The 27,118-nt window shown below is 34.3% G+C and overlaps 1 protein-coding gene across 2 annotated transcripts in view; it reads right to left on the bottom strand.

Annotated features, from left to right (window-relative positions):
• Window positions 1-27,118, bottom strand: part of CBLL1_2 (Cbl proto-oncoprotein, E3 ubiquitin protein ligase-like 1) — an 87,544-nt gene that overhangs the window by 48,526 nt on the left and 11,900 nt on the right. For both annotated transcript variants that reach the window (XM_051213974.1, XM_051213975.1), the window contains exons 9-22: window positions 26,548-26,678; window positions 24,527-24,771; window positions 21,922-22,221; window positions 21,354-21,433; window positions 19,550-20,017; window positions 17,523-17,732; window positions 14,598-14,910; window positions 13,503-13,882; window positions 10,762-10,959; window positions 7,620-7,743; window positions 6,766-6,881; window positions 3,936-4,361; window positions 2,534-2,831; window positions 452-760 (exon numbers count right to left, since the gene is read on the bottom strand). In XM_051213974.1, the coding sequence (XP_051069996.1) occupies window positions 452-760; window positions 2,534-2,831; window positions 3,936-4,361; window positions 6,766-6,881; window positions 7,620-7,743; window positions 10,762-10,959; window positions 13,503-13,882; window positions 14,598-14,910; window positions 17,523-17,732; window positions 19,550-20,017; window positions 21,354-21,433; window positions 21,922-22,221; window positions 24,527-24,771; window positions 26,548-26,678 (3,598 nt within the window). The remainder of the gene's footprint in view (window positions 1-451; window positions 761-2,533; window positions 2,832-3,935; window positions 4,362-6,765; window positions 6,882-7,619; window positions 7,744-10,761; window positions 10,960-13,502; window positions 13,883-14,597; window positions 14,911-17,522; window positions 17,733-19,549; window positions 20,018-21,353; window positions 21,434-21,921; window positions 22,222-24,526; window positions 24,772-26,547; window positions 26,679-27,118) is intronic.

Below are 27,118 nucleotides of genomic sequence, written 5' to 3'. Positions count from 1 at the left end.
TTTCCGATTACTGCTTATACTCTTACCACCTTTACCACTATGGGATTTGAATCAACAACTGCATCTCTGTGCTAATGTGGTGTGGCAACTCGAACTGATGTACGTATGTATGAAGTTCTACGTTGTTACTGACTGACTGACTGAAATAGGACGAAACGCTCATCCTGCACTCCAATGTCATAATCAGTTAGCCAATGACAAACACTTGATTGAATTCACCTTATCATAGCCTACATCTTCACTCCTTCATAGTACTAAATGAAGCTTGGAACAATGAACCCATTGTTAAAGTGTACAGTGTTAGAGTACATATGAGTACAAAGAAGAGGGATAAAAAACACTAGAGTTCAATGAAAAACTGTTAATTACAGAATTCATTGTCAATAAAACGGTTAAAACAATATTGGAGAAAAATCAACTGACTCATCTACAATAAGATCTTTTAACCTACCATATGTGATTCCAATCAACATGGAAGCGATTTCTGATGGACACGGAGGTAATAAAACAACTGGATGGATATCATTAGACCAAACATGTTTCTGTTTATCATTTAAACGAATACATTGTCCATCAGTTAATGGAAAAATAGGCAAATGTTGTAGAGCTGTTAGAAGACGACGTCTAGATACCGCAATTGACGGTTTAGATGATAATGATATTTGTGATGACCATTTAGAAGTAGGTGTATTGTATGTAGTTAAACAAGCATCAAAACTAGACATGAGTACTGAAAGTAAACCAGGACGATTGATATCCTCTGAAACACAAAAAAAACGAAAACCAATAATCAACATATCAATAGTTGTGACATACATAATTTCCATTATTATTATGAATGTGATCAGGAATCTTAGATCAAGACTTGGTTGTTGCCTATTTTGATTGATTACACACGTTTAATGAAGTTTTTTGAAAGAATAAGATATCTTGATAAACTTCACCTTGGTTTGGACACCCTTTATATCGTCTTGAAATGAAGTCCTTTAAAAAAAACTATTGAAGGCTATGAAACACCAGGTATCTAGTTCATTTTTAGTTCGGGACATATCGATAAGTAATGAGTGGGTAATTACAAACGTTATGTTTGTCAAGTCCTTTAGTATTAATCGAATCTTATAGATCAAGTGATCAATAAATGGTAAATATCTCAATTTTATAAGTCATTTACGGCTAATTTTAGATAAATTCTAGCGAGAAACTGTAAATGAAGGGCTTCAACAGTATCAAGGGTAAGACAGATATCACCGACAGCGTTTGTTGGTCGTTTTGCAATAATAGAAATTCACTGATGTTTTAATTGTGTAGAATTAGCTTTCAATAATTCTCTAGTTGATCTCAAGCATATAATCGTAACATCTATTGTCAACAGTTCAAACATGTGACATAGTATTCAAACTATTAAACATTGAAATACTGACTTAAAAGATCGAAAATAGTGCTCCAACTACTTTCCTTTGAGCACCCATATATAGTGTGTACATCCATCATACTAAATATTGCGGTCTAAAAAACTAAACATAAGAGTTTGTATATCACTAGTATAGTAGACTTTTAAAAAATCACTCATTAATTACAACGTATTTAATCTAATATCAATCTTCTCAAACTTATGGGCCATTATATTCCCAAACATCAGTTAATAGTGACATAAATTTCCCTGTTTTCAGATTTGTTTGTAACTAAGTAATTATGTTTATTAACCGTATACACTTGGTAATCTAATTACTGGAGTTAGGAACATTACAGGGGATTTTATACTTTCCATCTTTTCTATCCTTAGCAGAAATGATTGACAATTACTAAAGAATTCACACATCAAATGTAATAAGTTGATGAGAAAAAGATACCAAAAAAGGAATACTGATGATCGTAATCATTTAGAGATAACTGTGAATGGTGGCTAATCACCATTTAAAATTATTGTATACATATTCTTTTTAGAATATTTTTAAATTCCGTGTTTAAGAACATTTTCTATAATTTTAGGCATTTTGTAATGATAATTCTTCAATATAATCAAATATATAGTATTGAATGAATTTATTATTACTAACTGCCTTCTCGCAACGAGGGTGTTCTTCACCGAATTGAGAGGAGGAAAAGAGAATGTCCAGCACTTTAACCGGATTGGTGGACACGGAGAGTTCACCTAGGGGAGTTGGAAAACCCCAATTCCAAACTAATAATGAATATAGGTTACAGGATCCTGAAGGAACAAATGATATAGGAACCAACTGTTGGTCACCGGCTACCATCAGACTGCATCTCCAGACGTTGCTCCACTGCCTTGTGGATTAGACCTTTAGGTCAAAGGCTCTGAGTGTGGCCCCCTAAGAAAACCACTAGCTTCGATTTGGGCACCCGGACAATATCACAGCCCTCACACAAATCGAATGATTTATGTGGCGCATATGTATTTGGTGCCTCCTCGTACCAATGTTTATGTGTTTAAATAAATAAAATAAATAAATAAATTACCATTACTGTAATGAATAACAATAAAATAATTCATTAAACAAAGAGTATTTACCAGGTTTTAAATTTGTAGCTAAATTTAAAAGAGATTCAACAGAAATTGTTTGAGCACCCAACCAATGCAACGCATCTATTCTAATTCGATCTATTAAATAATCTGTAGATTGATGTTTATCAATAATCTCATTATCATTGGTCATATCTTTCACAGTATCTTCTACTTCAACTGGTTTCATTGATAAACGTCTATGATGCGATGGAAAGACTAACAATTCTGGATGTGGTTCATATATTTGTAGATAATCGATCAGAAGATGTAAGAGAATTAGTTCGCTATGATTGGATGAGGTAATCTATAAATAATCGAATGAAATGTATAAATTACATGGATAAGTAAAAAATAAAAAGATTATATGTAACTAAGGTACATCTTTGATAATATAAATGTATTACAAAGATAAGGATTTAAGTTGAAAGATTGCTCTATTTGAAAACTTCTAAGAAATTATCGTCTACAGAACCATTAGTAGAGATTCACTTGGTGTGACTGGTCACTATCCATCTTTCCTTGATAAGCTTGTGACTTAAGGCTATATCGAGGCTATCCGCACAGGATGTACATGTGCCAACAAGAGATTGATCAGTTGCAGTCCTAAATAAATATCCATCATTAGTAGAGAGGTTCACATGATACAATTGTAAAACTAACAAGTAGAAACTCAATTGTAAATTAGGTATTTATAGTTTTTCTCCAAACACAGTGTAGAGGTGGTTCTGAGTGTTAAATACAATTCTTTCATCTATTCAAACTAAATTCGACGGATATTAGGACAGTGAAGAGGCAATTGCAACCCTATGATAAAATTTATTCAAATAAAAGATGGATCTTTGGTTTACGTAAAGAAAGATTTCTTAGATTCGATTGCCAATTCCAAATACAATATTCCCACATCTACGTTCCAAAGATATATGCCGAAATAGGATTAAAACATTAGACTATAAAAGTGATCACCAAGTTAGTTGTGACCTGACATTATTCCCAGCATTCAGTAAAGAAATACACCCCTCAGAAACATTATTTTTTATTAAAACACACAATGCCAAGAGTGGAGAACGCATGAGTATCGCTAGTGAAAACTGGAATGTCGTTGAGGATCAGCGATTAAAAACAAAAAACTTCGAGAAGTCGAATTAATGTTCCTGAATGCGTCTTTGACATTTTGAAATTCAAATTAGTAGTCAGTTATCCTCATGACAGGCATTCCACTTCTTATTGATGCTACATACCAGTTATATCTGTCAACATAAGTAGTATAACACCATACTGCTCTAACTACCAATGTTTGGAGATTGGATATTGAACGCAATTTAACATCGAACTATGCATAAAGAACTGTATAAGCGAGAGTAAGAAACTTTAAACAGATATAAGTTGAATTAAATTTCACGTTGCTTACAGAGTTTGTCTCTTCGGAAGAATGGCTACATTCTTTCTCAATCAACATTGATGAAGATGACGTTGAGGATAATAATGTCGGAACAACTAATAACCTTGATGCAATCACGTATTTACACGAATCAATGTTCGGCAAACAATCAACTGTACGTTGAATACCTGGTAACCAGGCAAGATTTGATAATTTAGCGCGTAATTGATTTGGTAAGCCGAAGAACACATTGTCATTTGTTATCGTTGTGGAGATTGATGATGATGACGATGTGATGGAACGGTTTGTCAAACAACCGGCTGCCGTTGATGATGAAAATGATAAATTATATGGAAGACAAGAGATAATACGCCCAATCAATTCAATGCGTGTATATCCCAAATTGTCATTTGACTGAGATGAATCCAAGTCAATTGTAAAACATGATTCTGGCAACTAAATAACCAATAGACAGAAATGAAGAAAATGAGTAAATAAACAAATTGGTCAGAAACAATTACACTTAAGAATATTGATCAATTCAGAATGATAATTGTTCAGTAAAATATTCGTTTAATGTGATTAATCTTAATATGCTATGATGCCATATAGTGTTATGCATTGACATACTTGTGCTGATCCTATAATACTAATCGAATTTCATGAACCAAGTTGCAATGTAGTCATTTTAATTTAGGTGACTTGACATTTTTCACACTATGCTAAACCGTTAGATAGTCAAGAAACCCTGATGAGTATTGATCAATACAACATCTATGTCAACTGGGTCTGTTGACGATTATCTTCAACTATCCAATTATCTCAACAGTTGAATTCACGAGTCGATCAAAGCTACACCACCATTGGAAACCTGGAAGCACTGGACAGTCGTTTCATTTACTACTTAACAAGTTTGACAGCGTCAATACCGACAGCTGGATAACCAGATGGTTGTGTTACTACCTCTCTGGAAGTGAACAGTACACTGTATTTGGAAGAAAATGTTCGACGTTACAAGGCGTGCCATATGGAGCTGTTCTTTCCCCTCTTCTTTTCTCATTTTTCTGCATAATCTGAAGTCTTCTACAGAAGTTACCTTTGTTAAGTATGTGGGTCAATTTGCTGAATGCATGTCAATTTGTACCTCCTCACATCTTGAAATGAGTGAGTTCTTGTCTTTCATTGGACGATGATCTGTTGTAAATGGTCTCACACCTAATCCTTCTAAATATAAACCTGTTAACTTTAGATTGAGACATGAACAGCTCCCAAACACCCTATTTGAATCCCACGAAACTTATACTACTGGACATTCTTTAATGAAAACAGTGTCAAAGGTCATTCATCTTGTTGTAGGCTTCTATACTGATCTCTCTAGGTCTTCTCATGTTTTATTGTTATCGAAGAATTTTTTCCGTTTTACTACATAAAGAGGCTGCATGTTTTTTGCGTTACTCTACATTTACTCTTACGATTCATAGATTCTGGAACATTACCTAATGTTCTTTATTGTTTCCTATTATTCTTTCCCAGGATTTTAAGAAGATATTTTTCTGCATTGTGGAAAGTGTTAAAGGCAGTTAACAGGGCGCGCCCGTGAGTCTTTTGAGGTCATTATGGTTGTGGATAGACATCTAAAATCTTGCAAACTCTTGAAAAGCGTCTTTTTACCAGATACTAACTATCCATTTCACTTACATCTCTCTCACTTTGTATATCTTGTGGTAAAACGAGGCGTCAATATATTAGAATCCATGCACGCAAGCAAAAGTAGAAAAGCTTTACAATACCTTATCTAGTAAATATACTATGTGACGAACAATTTGTTAGAGATGACCTAGTGAATAACTTGTATTTGTAAACACAGTTCTAATTAATAGGTGTACAGATCCTTACTTACTTACGCCTGTTACTCCTCATGGAGGAGCATAGGCCGCTCACCAGTATTCTCCATGCAACCCTGTCCTGGATAATCATTTCCAGCTCTTTCCAGTTGTTATTCATCCTCTTCATATCTGCTTCTATTTCCCAATGTAATGTGTTCTTAGGCCTTCCTCTTTTCCTCTTCCCTTCAGGATTCCAAGTTAGGGCTTGCCTTCCAATGCAGTTTGACGATTTGCGTAATGTATGTCCTATCCATTTCCATCGTCTTTTCCAAATTTCCTCTTCAGATGGAAGCTGTTTTGTTCTCTCCCACAGAAGGCTATTGCTAATAGTATCCGGTCAATGGATGTTGAGTATCGTGCGTAGACAACTATTTATAAATATTTGTACCTTCTTGATGATGGCTGTGGTAGTTCTCCATGTTTCATCTCCGTACAGTAGGAAAATCTTGACGTTCTTATTAAAGATTCTGACGTTGATATTAGTTGAAAGTTGTTTTGAGGTCCATATGTTCTTCAATGGAAGGAATGCGCCCCTTGTTTTGTCAATCCTTACTTATAGATTCTAATCTTATAAAAAGTCATTTCATTGAATTCTAAATAGTTTATTTACTTAATTTATGTATATACGTGTGCAGTTATCTTTTTTTTTGTAGACGAAACCTGTTGAAATGTCGTGTGTGCAAAATTCAATATTTTACTGAACATATAATATTGAATAAAGCCATTAATATTAATAACGACACTTATAATTATCAAAGCATAATCCTTAACTGTGTATATCAACAACCTCAGACAGTATTGAATTCAAAGGTAAGTAAACATTGGGTCATCGAATCAGAATTTCCTGAAGGATACTTTATACAACTTCAAATATGTTAATGGATGTTTACAGCTGATGAGTCGTAATGGAAGGACGAAATAATTGCTTAGTGCTCAAAAATAATAATTAAAACAAAAGAAGGAAATCAGTTTACCTTTTCAATACATTCAATCATATCAGAAAAGATATTTGGTATTTTGCCTACAAGCCAACGATTCCAAGCACTTGTTGAATCAACGTCTTCACGTGAAGAAGTTAAATCGAAATCAGCTAAAGCAATCAATTACAAAGAGAAGAAAACAACAAATATTCGACTCGTATTATTATAATCAATTACTATTTTTGGCAGAAGCATATATAACACAACATGAAAAATTAATACAACTCCAATAACAATAAAATGTAAGACGTTATTTCTTTTGTTACATCATTTCCATGATATGACTGTTTAAACGAATTGGATACGGTTGTGATGTGAAGCCTAATCAAGTAGTCTGATTCGATCAACATGGTTTAGACAAACAGTTAGTGACTACATGTACCAGTGCTATATTTCGGTATGGCCACTCTCTCCAAGTTTCTACCAATCTATGCCTACACTAGATAATAAACGTGTGAATGTTTTTTTCACAGTTAATACACAGAACATAGCTACGTTATTCCTTATTTCATAATAGCATGACACATGGATAATGACGCTTTCTTGGATAAAATCAATAATCGAAGTGAAATGTTTTCCGAATATTAATCTTTCTACAGTAAGTATATAACTTCGCTAACTTCATCTCACTGACAAATATAAATTTGTGTACTTGGTTCTAACCCTCATTCTAGTGATACTACTAATTATCTCAAACTAAAGTAGGTGAGATTAGCTTGAAGTCAGTAACTTCATGGTTGAAAGTTGAATACACCAACCACCGAATTACTATTTCACTAACCGTCGAAGCACCAGTAATAGGTGTTAGTTACAATGTTTTTCTTCAAAATAAGTACAAAACAACTTACCATTTATAAAAAATCGGAACCCAACACTACGTATTGGTAAATAAGAAAATATAGGACATGGTTGTAGATTATCTGAATCATTCAATGAAATAGCCAATGATATTTCTGTCTGTGATGGAAGATTCTGTTATAAATTGTTTGGAAAGAAAAAAATTACATTGATCATTTGTCATATTTGTATTAAGAAGATATGAAAAACAAATAGGTTGTCGAAATTGAAAATGAAAGGCATATGAAATGTAAGTGTTATTTGATAATTCGTTATAGACTCAACCTCTCTATATGCATACATAATCGGACCATTAAACTAAACTAGGTAGTCCATAGATAGTATCTTCGGCTTCTTACCAAGAATATTGAAACTTAACAACAACGACGACTGAATCCCTTAATACGGATTAGTCAAACGCAGCCCCCTCTATCATAAACGATCGAGTAGGATACAAAAACAGTCAGACGAATTATTCTCTATTCTTTTCCATATATTGACTCAAAAACTCAAATGATAATATGCATCAATTATATGAGTATCATGCACTATTAATAGGAAACAACGTCATTTATAATACAAAACTGAATAATTGATGAATAACTAATTAACGGTAATTTACAAACAGTGAGAAATACATCAACTGCCAAGAAAGGAAGAATGAAGAACAGATTACAAACAATGATAACTAGCTACCGAGACATTGCTACGCCTAATCGGTAATCTATAAATTACTAAAAGCATTTAGTTTACAATTAATTTACAAATTACTGTCATATTCAGTGTCATTTTGAAATCGCTGTAATTTAAATATGGTTCCTTGTATCCTCATTTTTCTTATTCCAATGTCCTAGCTTGAATATGATTGTATGATTCTTCGAACGTTGTGTTTTTTACCTACTTACTTACTTACGCCTGTTACCTCTGTTGGAGGAGTATACGCCGCCCACCAGTATTCTCCATCGAAATCTGTCCTAAGCAATCGTTTCCAGTTGTTTTCGATTGCTATTCATTCTATTTCACGTCTGCTTCCTTGGCATTACTCTTTTCCTTTCTCCTTGAGGATTCTAAGTTAGGGTTTACTTTGTGATGTAGTTTGGTGATTTTCGTAATGTGTCTTAACCAATTCCATTGTTTTTTTTTCCTAATTCCCTCTTCAGTTGAAAGCTGGTTTATTTTATACCACAGTAGGTTGCTGTTGTTGTGTTCCCACTAGTCATATATTTATTAGTTTATATTTTCGAGTTAAAATAATCGGATAAATAGTATACACATTTTCCCAATATAGTTATCTTATCTTTTTGGCTTCCCAAACCCAAATAATTAGATCATAATTTATCAGCGATAGAACTGTTCTCTTATCACTACCGTCATGGACATTCAGTCACAAAATCGAACTAACCTGTTTCAGTTGTACTAAGTAACCTTAACATAGTAAAGCTGTAAACTAGTTTCAAGACAACCCCCTCTGTATAAGATAGTAAGTAAGTGATATCACAACATCAATAATTAACGACTTAACTAAAGCTTATCACCAAACATGTGAAGATAATCATCTTTCTTTCAGTGTTCAAACAAAGTGTGATATCTAACAGTTTTAAGCATTTTTAACATTCATTTAATGTGCCCGTGTTGTACTTAAAAATGTAATGTTTTAACTGAGAACTTCATTTTCACCATCATCATCATGAATAGGACACTGTAGCGCACACCAACTAGTCAGATGTAAAAAGCAAATAAAATGAAATTGATGACTTGGAATAAAATCTTCAATAAAAATCATCCACTTATATGCAGTATTCACTCATTATAAATGAACAGGAAAATTCTAGATATTAAACGTATATTAAAAATTCAAAAGTAGATGAAACACAAGATCATGGATGCATATCCTGCCTAATCAGAGCAATATAAGAAATATCATACACTAAATAATGACCATACAATAATAATTCTTTGTAGAACAGTTCTAAAACTTCTAAATTCTTTTCAATTATTCTTCCATATATTAAAAGTATTAAACTATAATTAAACTGTTTTTTTCTGGTTAGAGCATTTTAGCAAAGTTGTTTACTGAAGGATGAGGTTGCTGACCCGATATGCCTAACCCTCCTCCTTCGCCAGGGCTTGTGACCGGCAGTAACAATTGCCTACGCAAGATACTCAATGTCCGTTGACCGGATACCATCAGCAACAGCTCACTGTGGGAGAGAACAAACCAACATACAGAGGAAGTGGAAATTGGGACAAAAACGCTGCAGGTTGATAGAACATACATTGAGGAAAACACCAAACTGCATCACGAGGTAAGCTATAACTTGGAATCCTCAAGGAGAAAGAATAAGGAGATAAAGGGACACATTAAGTCGTGAGTTAGAAGCAGACATCGAAAGCATCAATAGCGATTGAAAACAACTGGAAAGGATTGCCCAGGACACAGTTCCATGAAGGATCCTAGTGGATGCTATTCCGCTCTTCGACGAGTGATAACAGAACTAAGTAAGTAAGATCATGAGGTTCAGTATCGCCCATAAAATACATTTTTTTTATTCATTCACATAGACATTGGTACAAGGAGGCACCAAATACATATGCGCCACACAAATCTCACTCGATATGTGTAAGGGCTGTGATACTGCCCGGGTGCCCGGACCGAAGTAGGTGGTTTTCTTAGGGGGCCACACCCCGAGCCTTGCACCTAAAGGTCTGATCCACAAGGCAGTGGAGCATCGTGAGGAGATGCAGTCTGATGGTAGCCGGTGACCAACAATTGGTTCATACGCCATTTGTTCCCGCAGGATACTGGAGCCCATGTGCACCATTGGTTTGGAATCCGGTTAAAGCGCCAGACATTCGCTTTTTGTCCTCTCATTTTCGTAAACAACACACCCGCCACGAGAAGGCAGTGAGTAGGAATTCCCTGGCAGAGGCTATATACGCGTGGCCATGTGAGAGCATTTAGAGAGGGAGAGCGGACTCTCCCCACTCTCGGTCGTACCAGGGCATTTGGAATGTATTATCAATGCTCACCCCTTTTCATTATCCTTTTTACCATGATATGATATAGAAAATCAACTTTTCTATCATAAAATACTTTGATTTTGATTAACAAATTGATTATGGTTATTATTATAATCAAAACTATGAACTAACTTTATTTGGCTCTTTATAGTCAACAGGAATTATTTCTTTAAAACAGAACCATTTATATATTGTATTGGTTTCACCATCTGATGATAGATTACATTGAGTTTCATGAACTGTTATCATTTCAGTAATATATTGAGTTTTTCCTGATATAGATGATGATAATGTTTTTATGGTACGTTTTACACTCCAATAAATATTTGACTTAAAAGAAAAGAAAATGAAAAAGAGAAGAAAAAAAAATCATCAAACTACCATTTTTCGGTTAATCAAAAAAGATCATTACAAGAAAATAAATAAATTTCATGAAAGAGGAAGAATGTTGTATTTGTGAAAATCTCAGCGAATGAATTTGAAGTCAGTCCACCGTTTCGCCTGGTTCAAGCTTTATCAAGGAAATATTGTTATAACTTGCAACCTATGTGCCCTGTTAATGTATAACGTAACGATACCGCCAACTAGGGAGTAGTGAATTATCGATCGGACCAATGACGCATAAGACACGTACGAGCAGTCTAGAGTCCTTATTGGTCTTGCTTCCTGCCTAGCCCTGACTGTTAAGTCTAAAAAACCAATCTCAGATTCTGCAATATCAATCATTTATTTTAAACATACTTAGTTTATATACCAACCAGATAGACTACATTATACCATAAAATAGGAAACAACATTTGTACAAGAATTAGCCAAATGTGGCTGTGAATGAGGGAGGTAGTAATTAATAGACTGAGCATAACTCAAGGATGGTAAATGGTATAATAATAGTTCATAGGTCAAAATGAAGCTCAGAATAAGAGGGACATGAATATTCATAGTTTGGCTATTTACCAATTAGACGATAAAAATGTACGCATAGTATGGGTCCATAAACTGATCCCAAAAGTTACCATTCATTATGCTTATCTGGACATAACAAATATAGAATCAAACATCGAAGTTATCGATAATTTGATATTTCCTTGAGGAACCTTGGATCAGATTGTCAGAGAAAACATTGGATTTACTTCCAATTCATTCGCTGAGATTTTCACAAATACAACAATCTTCCTCTTTAATGTTTCACATCAACTCGGCGCCCAAATACTGTGAAACTATTCGATCAAATTTAGACGAAAATTCTTATTTAAATAAATGTCATGTTTATAAATATTGAATTAGCATAATGTAAGCATCACCTGAAGCTTCGAATGAATTTATGCATTAAATGTTATATTATTTAATTGTATATATGAGAATGAAGTTTGATAAGTTAATGGTTTCAAATCAATCAGTTACTTGATTTATTTTCTTTAAAACTCAGTTAATAACCATCAACATATACATATATTCCCCGAACCTTTGACCTAGGGGTTTGATCTACAAACCAGTGGAGCGATGGTAGCCGGTGACCAACAATTGGTTCATACGCCATTTGTTTCTATAAGATCCTGGAGTTCATGTGCACCACTGATTTGTAATCAAGGTTTACCAGCTCCCCTAGGTAGATCCTTCGTCTTCACCGACCCGGTTACAGCTTCGGACATTTGCTTTTCGTCCTCTCAATTTCGTAAAGCACACGCCCGCTACAAGAATACAGTGATTAGGACTTCCCTGGTAGTGGCTATATAAGCGTGGCCATGTGAAGCATTTCAAGAAAGAGAATAGTCTCTTCCCACCATCAGCCATGACAAGGGCATATAGAGACTTCAAAAATAAAGCTAACAAATCCCATGATCTTAAGGTCATGAATTTCATTATGATAAGTTACAAAGAATTTACATAACACATACACATAGTCTTCAATCATCCACTTGCATTTTTCGGTATGTTCTGAACTTCCAACTGTCTTCTCGTTTGGTCTCCATGTGTTCTGCGTACTTTCGCTGTATTGCAGCTTTTCACTCGGTCTGACAACTGCTGTAACTTCAATGCCACGTTCTGTGAGTTACTACTTAGAAACAACGTTGTGAGTAGCGTTCACTATAGTAGTAACCAACTTTTACAGAGCTAATGGGGTTTTTTCTTATCAAGCTTATGATGTGATCATTAAGTTGGTAAATCCAATCTTATAATGTACTAATCGGTGTCATATATCAGTAACAATCTAGGTCATTAAGCAGTTTGCACAGTCGTATATGATTCCAGTTTGTATTTTAAAGTAAACACGAATTCCTTCCTTAGAGGATTTATCGACCTCAAAGATCGTTTTAAGGGTCATCCATTGTTTCCCATTTTGTTTAACTTCACCTAGAAGTAACACTTCGCCTATCTTTTAAGACTTTGATCTCCTCCCTGGAAACTCACTAACCAGCTTGGAGTATGCAGATGATATATCTTATTTGGTGAAATTGCTGACATAATGCAGATACTCCTAAACCCCCATGGTAATAATGAAAGCATAGCAAGGATTCGTTTTTATCCTCTCTCTCTCTATCACGGAAGAAAACTAATGGCGGCAAATACAAGACGTAGAAGATTTACTCTTTCCTACTAGCATTGGTGCTATGAATGATTAGACTCCTTTTCTCTTTATTCATCTATGCCAGTACGATATCGTGGCAACTTGAGTTGATGCACATTTGTGCGAGGCTCTATGTTAATTGTAACTGATTGACTGATATAATACAGAGAAATGAATCTAAGATATCATGAAATCTAGATCTGTAGTTTCTAATAGATCGTCTCAAATTAATAAACACACACACCACAATTACTCGATTTTTATTTGTCTATAATATATCATCGTAAAAAATAGGAAATCAACCTACTTCCATAGAGGAGAATCGAAGACATTGTAAACGTCTAAGAAAGAGCATTAAGCTAGGATGCAGTGTTGTTTGAACGAGCTGAGTAATATAGAGAGCGGGTGATTGAACTATTCTCGTTGAACGATTAATTAATGTTTCAGAATTCAACGGTAGAATAAATAAAGTTTTACACCATGATGGTATTTCATTAGAATAATCTTGAGATCTCATCAATTGCTCATTATCACACCATTCAGGTATGAGTATTAATGATGGCGGCGTTTGTGAAGTGTACTTTGTACATTTCGATTGTCGATGAAAACGAACATGAAATCCGTTAGAATGAACTTCTGGTGTATCTGTAATATTGAAGACTGATTTGAAACCGATTCCCTTACGTCCTGATAATAAGCAGAAAATGGAACATTTTATTTGAACAGCATATTAATACGTAAACAAATGATTATGTAAATATAGTGGAATCAATCGACAGAATTGTAATTTAGACACTAGTCTGAGTGACTCGACATTGTGTGCGATCTATTTTGATGTTAAGTAATTGGTTGGAGGTGATAGGTGGGGAATCGCCTTAACTGAAATACCGTGTATACGACTATCAGTCATTTGGACTAGTGATTACCTTTCAACTTGGTCGATGATCACCACTAACGATAAACTAGACAAACATGACACTACCTACCACCACTACTGAGTGATAAATCCATGTAAATATCTTAGTCCTACAAGGAGTCAACCATCGTCAAAATAGATCGGTGGCAATGTCTCCAACTTTAACATCGGTTCGAATCCCACGGTGAGGATCAGTTCACTCAAAGCAGCAGCCAAGCCCTTCAGACGTATAACATATAGAACGAAAACTGAGTCCGACAGGACTTTATACCACTTGTCTCTAAACACCTAAACAACTGTGTATAATATGTGATGGAACAGTAAGAAATAAGAACTGTCCAAGCCTTACACTTAAGTTATTTTACTTTACATTACTCTATTGAACAATAATGATACATTAGGATTATATAGTTTCTCTCAGAATCATAAACATTTTTGTTTTAAAATATAAAGAAGAATAGACTGAAATTTTGCGAATAAACCAACCTATTTTTGCATCACGTTGAGTCACTTTAGTACTTTGACCAATATCACATAATGCAGACATATCATGTTCAGTAAATCCAACAGATTCATTATTCATAACAAGTAAAGAGAATTTTTGATCATTAGTATTACTATTACACTCATTATTAATTGTAGAAATGGTGGATAATTGAAGTTGTAATGTAGGAACATCATTTATCCCATAGGTATTATCATCAGCATTTTGTATTAGTTCTAGAAGAAAATGTCCAGGTAGACCATAGAGTTCTTCAGATAATTGTACAAGACTACGTGATAATTTCCCTTCAACTCTCTTGAATTAAAAGATAAGAAGGGAAAGTTATTTTATTTAATAATAAAATTATTTAAAAACTTTTAGTCAACATGATAATAAGACGACTTATTAATTTTAAAATAAAACATACAATGCTGTTTTGATTCACATATTACACTATATATATAGGCCCTCAAATGTCCTGGTACTCTCCCTCTCGAAATACTCTCACATGGCCACGCGTATACAGCCACTATCAGGGAAGTCCTATTCACTGCCTTGTCATGGCGGGCGTGTTGTTTACAAAATTGAGAGGACGAAAATTAAATTTCTAGCACGTTAACTGGGTTAATGAACAAAGAGAGTTCACCTAGAGGAGTTGGAAAACCTTGATTCAAAATCGATGGTGTACATGGACTCCAGGATCCTGAAAGAACAAACAGCGTATGAACCTACTGTTGTTCACCGGCTAGCATGGGACTTCATCTCCTGACATTGCTCCACTGCCTTGTGGATTAAACCTTTAGGTCAAAGGCTCCGAGTGTGGCCTCCTAAGAAAACCACGTGCTTCGATTTGGGAACCCGGGCAGTATCACAGCCCCCACACATATCAAATGAGATTTGTGTGGCGCATATGTATCTGGTGCCCCCTTGTACCAATATCTATTTGTTTAAATAAATAAATAAACTACGGGGCTGTGGGAGATGTTGTTTAGGTCGCAGGCTTTAACAGTTAACTGTCCACTCTTGGCTAAACTAATATAGATGATATCACATCTAAGTTACACATTACGGATATATTTTATATTTCACACATATGACAATTCTATTCAGTTAAAATTATATATAAAATACGTCATGATTTTTAAAATGTTATTAAAATGTTGTCTTTCCTCATGTAATGGCGAGTCAGATAATAATTACAAGCAACACACAACGAGACACATATCTCCATCAACCCACCCATCAACAAATCACAGCACACAGGAACAGTGAGATGAAATCATTAAAAAGAATACCACAGTAACTGATTTTAACTATATTATGCAATATTTCCAACTATTGATAATGGTCGCTAAAGCAGACCCCAATAATGTAGTTTGTACCTCCCAACACTATTCAGACCAATCGTTAATGACTTCATGAACCGAAGCAATATCTTGGTTTGGTTATCCCTAACTTTTATACAGCCTACTTCGACGCTGATCAAGATCCCCAGCCGAAATAACATTATTAACCTAGTGTAATGTATGGAGAAAACCTATTAGGCAACTAACCTTCGTCTATCATTTTCTGACTGATCTATGAAGAATCTACGACTATAAAACAAGCTACCTAAACATACCACATCCATGTGTATCTACGAATTCAGCTGCTTCTGTGGAGAAAGCTATATTGGGTGCACAACAGGAAATTGAGCTAACAAGTTAGTGAATACCTTCTTTCATGATTGGGAAAGGGTATTTTCAGAACAATACGCAGCACCGTTCTATCACACTTAACTGATAGCGGTTGTTTAATAGACAGAAATAACCAGTTAGAGTAATTTATCGTGTACCTTCTACTTTTCCTTATGGGGTTAGATCTCTGCACACACAAAGAGTTGCACTGGTACTGTCCAAAGAAGCACGAAAAGCACTTATAGGATGAGAATCTCACAGATCCAAAATCATCAGAGCATCTTTCAAAACAAAGCAAGTGTGAGAAATACAGAGGTAACATACTACTATCGGTACCAGGAAAAGTTTTCAACAGAGTTCTACTTAACCGGATGAAAGACTGACGTATCTAAGTAGTATCATCAATAAACAAGGAGGGTTTGATGTAGATGTAAAGGCAAGGATCGGCAAAGAAAAGGCAGCACTCCTATAGTTGAAGAACATATGGAACTCAAAACAACTATCAACCAACATCAAAGTCACAATCTTCAATACGTCAAGACAGTCCTACTGTATGGAGCTGAAACATGGAGAACGACCACAGACATCCTCAAAAATGTACATGCACTCACAAACAATTGTTTACATAAGATACTCAATGTCCGTTGACCGGATACCATCAGCAACAGCCTACTGTGGGAGAGAACAAACCAGCTTCCAGCTGAGGAGGAAATTAGGAAAAGACGTTGTAAGTGGATAAGACATACATTACGGAAATCACCAAACTGCTCCGGGGGGCAGGCCCTAAACTGGAATCCTGAAGGGATAACGATAAGAGGAAGGCCAAGGGACACATTGAGTTGAGAATCGGAAGCAGACACGAAAAGCATGAATAGCAACTGAAAACAGCCGGAAAGGATTGTCCAGGACATAGTTCTATGGACAATGTTTGTGGATGACCTATACTCCTCGATAAGAGGTAAGTAAGTAAGCAATATAATTCCATTGTTGTACATGAGATCTTGTTGCAAACAATACTGTTCGTTTATATGTGTTGCTTCAATTTGCAGTAAAAAATGCGTTGTACTAAACCAGTGAAACTAACAAAACAGGAAGAAAAATGCACACGTTATCGAATAGTAAAATGAAAAGTTGGATTATATTATGTATCTATTACAAAACAATAAGCGTTTCTGTGACTTTTAGGTGAAAATGGTAATAGTCATAGTCTATACTTTATTTCGAAAGGAAGACCATTAAATTGTAACTAACCTGAATTAGATCAGTTGCTTCTTCACTTAATTCAACACCGACACCAAATTCTCGGCGTCTAATCTCTTCGATAAATTGATGGCGATCAGATGATAGATTTTTAGAATCAGCTATTGTCATGTTTTTATCCAAGTGAATTGTAGATTTGCAAATATCACTGGCGTTTGTATTGACATCGTTACTTTGAATGGATACATTGGTTGCAATATCCTACATAATACGATTTTTTAAAAGGTTGAATTTAAAAATATATAACTCCTTGATGCTTATAATGTGGCTAGACTAATAGCTCGATCTTACTGTAGCTTTTATTTGATGATTGGTTGGTGATGCAAGAAAATATACGAGTAATATTACTTTCAGGTCGTGTTTACAGAATCAAACATAATAAAGAGTATGTTAGTCCCCTTGTTACAAAAAACTCTCATGCCAATTAAGTTCGCCATCTGACTAGAATAAATTATGTAGAATGTGCCTCGAAACTTGAACCCGACGACTGAAAATTAACTGCTCTGACTACTAAGCTAGAGTTTAACATGGTGAGTTAACAGCTATGAAGATAAGGTTTATTCGAGATCAGTTTTCAACAATATCAACATCCAACTTCAATCACAAATCTCAATTATCATGTCGATCCAAACCAGATAATCAACCTGCACCTACTAACATATAGCTTAGATCAAACGTATATGACATCATGAACTTATACTATATCGTGTTTCAGAAACCCATAGTATTATTCCGCACACTACTCGAACCCCATTCAGGATTGCATTTAGGAAGTTTAAGATCGTGATTGTATTGCTTATTCTAACTAGTGAGGTTTAAATTTTTCACGTAATTGGTTAGTATCCTTCACTATCGTTGGTATGGTTTGGAGACTGAGTTTTTTTAATAGTTAATAAACTTTCATTTCCTACAGCAATTCTTTCTAATATCCTAAATTTTTCGATAGTATTGTCCAGAAAAATAATAAACTATTTTTTTGACTAAGTAGAATGCAGAATCAATTCTATACAATCACAGTAAAATTACTGTGATTAATCAATATAAATATCTTATTTCTGTACGATAATCATAGTCTGAGTAGTTCAGTAGTAAAATCTCATACTGAGAAACTGAACAACCCAAGTTTGAATCCATTAAAGAGGACAGATTTCCACAAGACTATAGATACCCTATACTGATAGACAACAACAACAAAAATCCGCAAAAATTGAAAGTCACATTTTCATAGGTATCATTATCAAGGTTTGATTTGACGATTTCGAATAAATTGAGCATTGGGTAGTGTTAAGTTTGTCTTACATTGTTCCTACTCGCCCCCTTTCCATTCTTTTGTATATTGTTTTATACTACTTATTTACATTCAGTAAACAGTTGTATTCCCAACAATTTTTAAACTTAAGTTGTAACGCAAGTTGTAATATTCTGAAATGTTCACATATACTTATAACGTTTATTGTACTTATCATTGTAATTATTGTACCTTAATCACTGTAGCAGTTATCCACAGTTTTGTGCATTTGTTTAAATGTAACAGTTTCCATATTGTTTTGCTCTTGGTTCGGGTTTCCATTGTTCATAAACTGTTATCGAATTTAGACACAGATATTAGCTGTCCTTTGTACTATCGTATGTTGTAATTATTCTTTATGTTACTGTTACAGGAAGCCTTTTATTTCATACTTGAAGCACGCGTTTAAACGCCCCAGACACCCCACAAGTTGAGGTTTGTAACTAAATTTTGTGTATTGTTCAATAAAAAACCGCTATTGTAGACAAATAGTTGTTTTGGAAACTTCGGTTTTGCGCGTATCTCAATCGGGTGACTTGGACGCCTCGATAGATCCAACAGGTAGATTGCTATAAATAAATAATATATTTTAAATATCCCAATGGGTAGAAAAAATAGATTTTCTGAATTTGGTTATTTATTCTCTGAAGTCACGAAACATCAGAAAATCTGGGGAGTTTTTTCTACCCATTGAGACATTGTCACATTTTCATACTTAATTTCAACTTACTTCATTATTCTCCATTAATTTTGAACAAGTCGATATTTGATTACTATCATTATTATCAACATTTTCAGATATGAATTGGGTCTCAGATAAAGATGAAGGTAAAATACTAATTGTTGATAATTGACAATTCATATCAATGTTTTTCATTTGATCAATATTCATCATAGTAACAGTAGTTGGGTTATCAATTAATTTAAAACGATTTTCTTCAAAATATTTAATATAAGCAGGCCATTTTAATTGATAACCAATACTACCAATAGCAGAAATTAAATAAATTCGATTCAATTGTGAATTATTCTCATCAATGAATGTATTCAAAGAAAGAAGTTCATCATGGAAGAAGATATGTAAAAGACTATAATTGATAGATGAAACATTATTATTCATGAGTGATATATCAGATTTATCTAATGGCCATGATGTAGAATATCGAATTCCTGCTGATTCTAAACTTGGAATAATAATCTGAAATATTAAATAAATTTTAAGAAATTGAATGATATTCAATAGGAAGTTATTGTCGATTATTCTGTGACAATACACTGTGTATTTACTATTCGATAATGTTAAGATGATAAATTTGTATTTACCACTTGTATTAGTTGAGTTCACTAGTTTGATGGTCGGTCGTCAATAATATGGAATCTGATAATAACTTTTGTACTGGTTCAAAATGAAAAATTTTACAATAAAACAGTGAATAAAAGATAAAGAGAGAAGGCATCTAATTTAAATTGAGCTCGTATCAATAGTCAATGACCTTATCATATGATCCTGTGTTTCACCGTCATCTCACTAATTAGGCTTTTGTAAATTTATTCGTATAGCAGGACAATATAGACCCCCAAATGACCTGGTACGACCGAGGGTGGGGATAGTCCGCTCTCCCTCTCGAAATACTCTCACATGGCCACGCGTATACAGCCACTATCAGGGAAGTCCTATTCACTGCCTTGTCATGGCGGGCGTGTTGTTTACAAAATTGAGAGGACGAAAATTAAATTTCTAGCACGTTAACTGGGTTAATGAACAAAGAGAGTTCACCTAGAGGAGTTGGAAAACCTTGATTCAAAATCGATGGTGTACATGGACTCCAGGATCCTGAAAGAACAAACAGCGTATGAACCCACTGTTGGTCACCGGTTACCATAGGACTGCATCTCCTGACACTGCTCCACTGCCTTGTGGATTAGACCTTTAGATCGAAGGCTCCGGGTGTGGCCCCATAAAATAGCCATATGTTTCAGTCTTCACACAGACAGTATCTCAGCCCATTTATAAATTCAATGATTTGTGTGGTATATATGTATTCGGTGATCGTTTGTACCAATATTTATGTGTTCAAATGAATAAATAAATCGAAGTAGACGGTGATTGGATATAGAAAGCACACAAACCAAGCATATTTGTCAGTGAGTTTTAACAGCTATATCAACCTATTTATAAAACTGAACCAGTACTCTAGGCCTACTTTACCACTACTTATTCAGTGGTTTGACAATATACAAGCTAAGGCCTTAAAGACATTATTAAACCAGTCATCATTCACTAAAACTGATAAACTAAAATGAATAGAAATCATCAAAATCTTATGGTTTACTTCTAAGAAAAATACCCAATGAGCCAAACACACAGCCAACATAAGATCTAGTTTGAACACATATCAACTACACTTACAATATATCCATCATTAAAATTTACAGAATATATCCTATCTGTGGTAATTTTCTAACACACTTGTAATGATAAACATAGTAAGTAAAACAGACTGGCATAAAATATGAACATTTTAGAAACTTACTAAAGAGAATACCAAACCTAATAGACTGTATGGTAACTTCATTAACAGACTGTATACAAAATAAATCCATTCATTTGAATCTAGAAAAAGTAACAAAACAAAATTAGCTCATTGAAAGCACACAAACTAGTCACTACAACTGATATAAAGAGATAAACGGATGATATTATTTCAGTCAATATTTTATATATTAATTCATTGAGAAATTCGTCCAGGGTGATAGGCGCAAGCTTTGTTCAGTGTAACACTTTGAGGTTCAAATATTTTCTTGATTCATAATTCAGTATAAACTTTGTTTTATATGAAAAGCGTGAATACTCATTCATTGTGACAAATTTATTTCCTGCATTAATTCAGATGAATTATATTCAGTATGTGTGCTTTTATAGTAACTATATGTACTACTCCTCTCCCCCCCCTATATGATGCTATTAAGTATAAACAATTGCAACGTGTTGCAACAGCGACGACTCCCCAGACATAACAGTTGACCATCTTGTTACAAGAGTGTTGATGGACCCTATTTTAGGTTAGAACATCGCAATTTCATTTATAACAATAATCATACCTGAGACATTTTTAGAAATGTTAGTAGTAGTAGTAGTAGTAGTAGTAGTGAAATGATTCGTAATAATGGAACATGCTTGACTAATTGTCAATCTACTAGCCTTGATAACTGAACCGATTAGATAATCTCCAACAAGACGAATTGTAAGAGAATCACGATTGTATCGCCATTTTTCTAATGCATCTTTTAAATCATTCGATGAAGGATGTGCAGTTAATCGTAAAAGTTGGCTATTGTTACCAACAACGGCACCATCAAATGGAAGTATACGTATAGCAAGTAAATTGAATTGGTCACATACTAAAAAGGCAGAAAAATAAATACTCGTAAATAAAATAATATCAAATTTAAGTGATAAATTTGTTTTTTTACGGGAACAAGGACAATAATTATTCCCAGATGCCAATAATGTATGGATAATATATGTTAGGACATCAACAATATTATGAATCAATTTAGAGCGGTACTTTCAAAGAGGGACAATTTTTCTCGCTCGCTCTCTCTCCAATATATATATATATATATATATATATATATATATATATATAGGGCCTCAAAGGTTCTGGTCGACCGTCACCATATACATTTATAGGGATACCGATTTCTCAAGTGTACAGCTTTTCTTGATATTTCCCTTTTGTTTACACCACTTTCTAAAGGACTGTTTCCTAATTTTGGATTAGGCCTAATAGTGATCAATTAATAGCACTGTCATATTGTCTATAGAACTTCCTGTTGAACAAAAAATGCATATTCATTACATATGAAGTCAACCAATTTTTCTGGCACATTCATGAGTAAAGATGATACATCATGTGGTACCATAAATTTATGATTTGCTCTCCAATTTTGTTGATAAATTCAAAATTGTAGTTTACACTGCTCTACGAATTCTTTTATGTAGTAACTCTCGAAGTTCTAGTAGTCACATCGCTGGCATATGGTAGGCTGAACTAACCATATCTAGGACTAGGTGAAGTGGTTAACTACTTCTATGTACTTTTGGTAGGCTATAAATTTTGGGTATCACAGTGCCAGTGGATCTGAGTGTTCACAATTGACATGTTCGTTAAGTAACTTGAAACAGGCAGGTACAATTTCCTAGCACCTCTTTGGAACACACTACAAGGAGAAAATTCATTATATGTACACTTGGATAATAGGTGTGCCAAAAGTTCGAGTAGGTTGCAACACAGAGAGGGTCGGTCTCCTACTGACTTTACAATTTTTATATGAACACTTTAAGCAGTATAGCCATTATACGAGTAAATAAACTCATAAATGCATCGAAAATCGAAAATATAAGAATAAAATGCTATTGAGATGAAATTATCTTTACAAATTAGTTAAAAACTCGAAATATAGGACTAATATTCTACATTTGTTCAATAGAATACACTACTATAAGCTTTGGAGAATTAGTGAATGATATCTGCTATAAATAGAATGGAATTACAGAGCTCACGCTACAATAAGTACGGGACTTGCTCAACTACTACAATTAGGGAAATACTAAGGTACGACAGAATGAAATGCCAATCGTTACATAATATGTAGTAAACTAGGGACGATCAAAACTCGAAACGGCATTAGTGAATAAAGTTACTACCTGTCGGTCTGAGTTTTGTTGATAATAATGGATAAGTTAAGAAATTCATTCACCAGGTAATTGAATATGAGCGACATTATAAGTGTGGAAACTAATGGTACTACACAGTCACTCGAAGTGAAGTAGGAGGAGCAGGGTTCAAACTGGCAATCTAGTGGCTAAGGGTCGTGCATCGTAAAAACTAAGCTATTATTATTTAAACATATAAACATTGGTGTAAGGAGGCACCAAATATATATGCGCACACCATTTGATTTGTGTGAGTACTGGAATACTACCATGGCGCCCAAACAGAAGCAGGTACCACTAAGCTACCGCACTGTCTATATCGTTAAGGTCCGTGAGATAATTGGAATCATTGGCTAGAGACGCTGGATAATATGGCTAAGAATCCGCCGTAGTGGTACAGACTCATTTACTATTTGGCTTTCTTTAAACCACCGGCTTTTTTATAAATCCATAGATTTTATTTCTCGACTTAATCCCGTTTTCTCAAACTATATTTTTAATATTTAATCATGTTAACTATCATTTCCACCACAATTATTTCGATTCGTTTGCCATTTATCTTGTTAAGCTCATCTCGCTGAGTTGGTGTGATATAGTAAATTAAGCTAACGCACATTCGCTTCAAGCTTTATATTGATCACGACCATGACTGATTGGTTAAGTAATACCTCAAAAGATGACCACTTTTTTTAGAAAAGAATATTTTGTCATTTTGAGAAAAAGCAATTTCATTTTAAACAAAACGTCTGTGTAACTAATTGACAGTGGACAATTGACAGGAAAAGACAATCCATAACTGATAGGAATGAAAGAAGAAATGCAATCTACCGGGGATTACGATAAGATTTTGGCGAGAAACAGTGAAAAGTCAAAAGAAAAAGGCTTTTCCTCCCTCTAAGATAGACACAGTATGGTATAAAAAAAATAGTTATGAAAGTGGGAAAAATAAACTTATTTTGATTTTCTAAACAAACAAAAAAGCCTCACCTTGTTCAGCTCCAGCCTCTATAAGAAATGAATCAAGACTACCCCAACGATCATAGAATAGACAATCTTGATACCATTGAGACCATGCTTCTAAATCCATTAAAGAAGGACAGGCTGACAGAAAGCTTAGGACACATTCACGTTGAGTAAGCAAACGCGAAATAATATCTGACGATGACGATTGTAAACTTATAGATTGTTGAGTTTCTTCCATAGTTAAAATGTTGGGTAAATGAACATGATGACTGAAAAATCGAATAACGAAATAGTATTTTTAGATATAAATAATAGGTATACATACTGCGATACTACGATGGGTAGACAATAAAAATAGAAATCCAGACAATGACAGGTTAAAGATCGACAATAATCAATCAAGATCGAGATCGACAGGACAAGCTGTTAGTCAAATGTGAAAAAAATTCGAATACTTCATTTCTACCTGACGTTTATGCTGATGATGTTGTTCAAAAGAACAATGAAGGCTCCACAACTACACCATCTAGTTCAAATAATAAGACTACCAAAATCATCCACCTGAGGTACACATTTTCACCATCTCATGGTCATCACGATGATAAATAACAATCTCAACTTAAAAACTTGACACAAAAAAAGGATGTAAAGTGTTAATGCAAAAATTCTAGGTAGCAACATTCGATCTAAGTTGATACCATATATCAAAACAGAAACTTTACAACCAGTAATATAACAGTAATTATTCATGATACGCCATTGCCATTAGTTATTTACCTTCCGATATTGCAAATTTAGAATAGAGTGGATCAATGCATTATAAGCTAGCTCGTCTTATCCAACACGTGGGGTGAAATCTTAAAATTCACTAAGCATAAAAAATAGTTTGAAGAAAAAGCAAATCCTATAAAAATATACTTTTTGCATAAAGTAATTCAGTAACTACGTGAATATTGGGCGATTTCAAATCGAGAGTTCAAACTAGTGCGTTTTTGTTGAAGGGGTTTAATGAATATAGGATTGTTATTAAAGTTGCATCCGACAAAATTCGATCTTAGTCTAGGTATCATTGAAAACCGAGGCGTACTACACGACCGGCAGGGATAGAGATCACGACTTTCAGGAAGAACGCTGTGACGAATAAAATCTACAAAGTAAACTATTCTCTACAAAACCTTTCCAATTGGACCGATAAAAGTCACCTCACTAGTGACTTGCTATAGGATGTTCTTGAAGCTCTAGTAAGAAGTTGTGACTGGTAAAGTTCAAACACGTTGAGAGTGAAACAGTTATCACCAATGAAACTGAATGGTTGTTGCGCTATATTAAAAACTGGTTGAAGCTGAAACTGGACCCTAGCCCAGTGGTTCTGACGGTTAGGTGTTCGCCAAGAGGCCCAGAAGTCCAGAACTCGACCCATATAAGAGTCATGAATATGCACTGCTGAAGAGTTCCATGCTAATACGAAACAGTACTCCTTAGTTTTCAATAGTAGCCAAACTGAGATCAATCTGTGAATACATCCTACAAGTTGAATCAATCTTCATAGAACCCCTTCAAGACATTCAATTGTAGATCGCTAATACCACCCAGTTACCCAAAGCGAAGTGGAGTCGAGTTTGAACCGGAAGTTTAGTGGCTATGAGTCGACCACCACAACCACTTAGTCACTACTTCCAAACTTAATATGCATCATAGTGTAGCTTCCGTTCGTGTACCATACTTTTTGAATACTGGCGCGATTCAGCTACCTTACATCCAATCACAAAGTAAGAAAATATAATTGAAGTATTCTATATTGACGAGTATTCTTTTTATACGGTAGAAACAATTTCCGACGACTTGACTATCCATGAACCGTGTTTTTTTAGTTACTTCTATTCATAAAATTAAGAGTAAACTTCTCAGAATATTCACTACCAAGTAAGGATATACATGTATAAATATAATTTTAGTAATAAACTCTACAACTTTAACCAATAACCGCTACAATCAATCGAATAACACATACAATAAACAAACAAAAAAGAAAACTACTAACTTACTGATAAACTAATGGTTTTACTTTATTGATTTCATGATCATCCATAATTTGTGATAAAATTGATTCAATCAACTGCTCCAATTTTGATGTGTGAATGATACGTAAATTTTCACAGACAAGTTTACACAATTCCTAAATTTGTATTTTGTTGGTGTTGTTGGTGTTGTTGTTAAGGAAAACAATAAAAGGATTAGATAACGTAAGTGATTGTATGTTATTCTTCTACTGAAAAGACATGTATGCATTTACAATAGTAGTAATCAGTGATTTAATTATTAAACATATACCTTGTTTTTTTTATAAAAAGAAAAACATGGATTATTGCTGGTGACAGTCAGGAAATTGTGTACAGAAATTTATTCAAAAGGTATTTCAGTCAGTCAGCTACAACGTAGGATCAGGCACATATATGCATCAGTCCAATTCGCGACACTTCATTAGCACAAGAAGATGAACACTAAATTCATAGTAGTTAATTCAGTGGTGGTAATATATAAAGAGAGTTATTAGGAGATGTAGGAAGGATTTGAATGTGACCAACTTGGTCTCGTTACGGGTATGAGAGTTGATAT

The sequence above is a fragment of the Schistosoma haematobium genome, chromosome 3 (assembly GCF_000699445.3).
Source record: "Schistosoma haematobium chromosome 3, whole genome shotgun sequence".
NCBI lineage: Eukaryota > Metazoa > Platyhelminthes > Trematoda > Strigeidida > Schistosomatidae > Schistosoma > Schistosoma haematobium.
The sequence above is the reverse complement of the archived record's forward strand: the minus strand, read 5'-3'. Positions and strand labels throughout refer to the sequence as shown.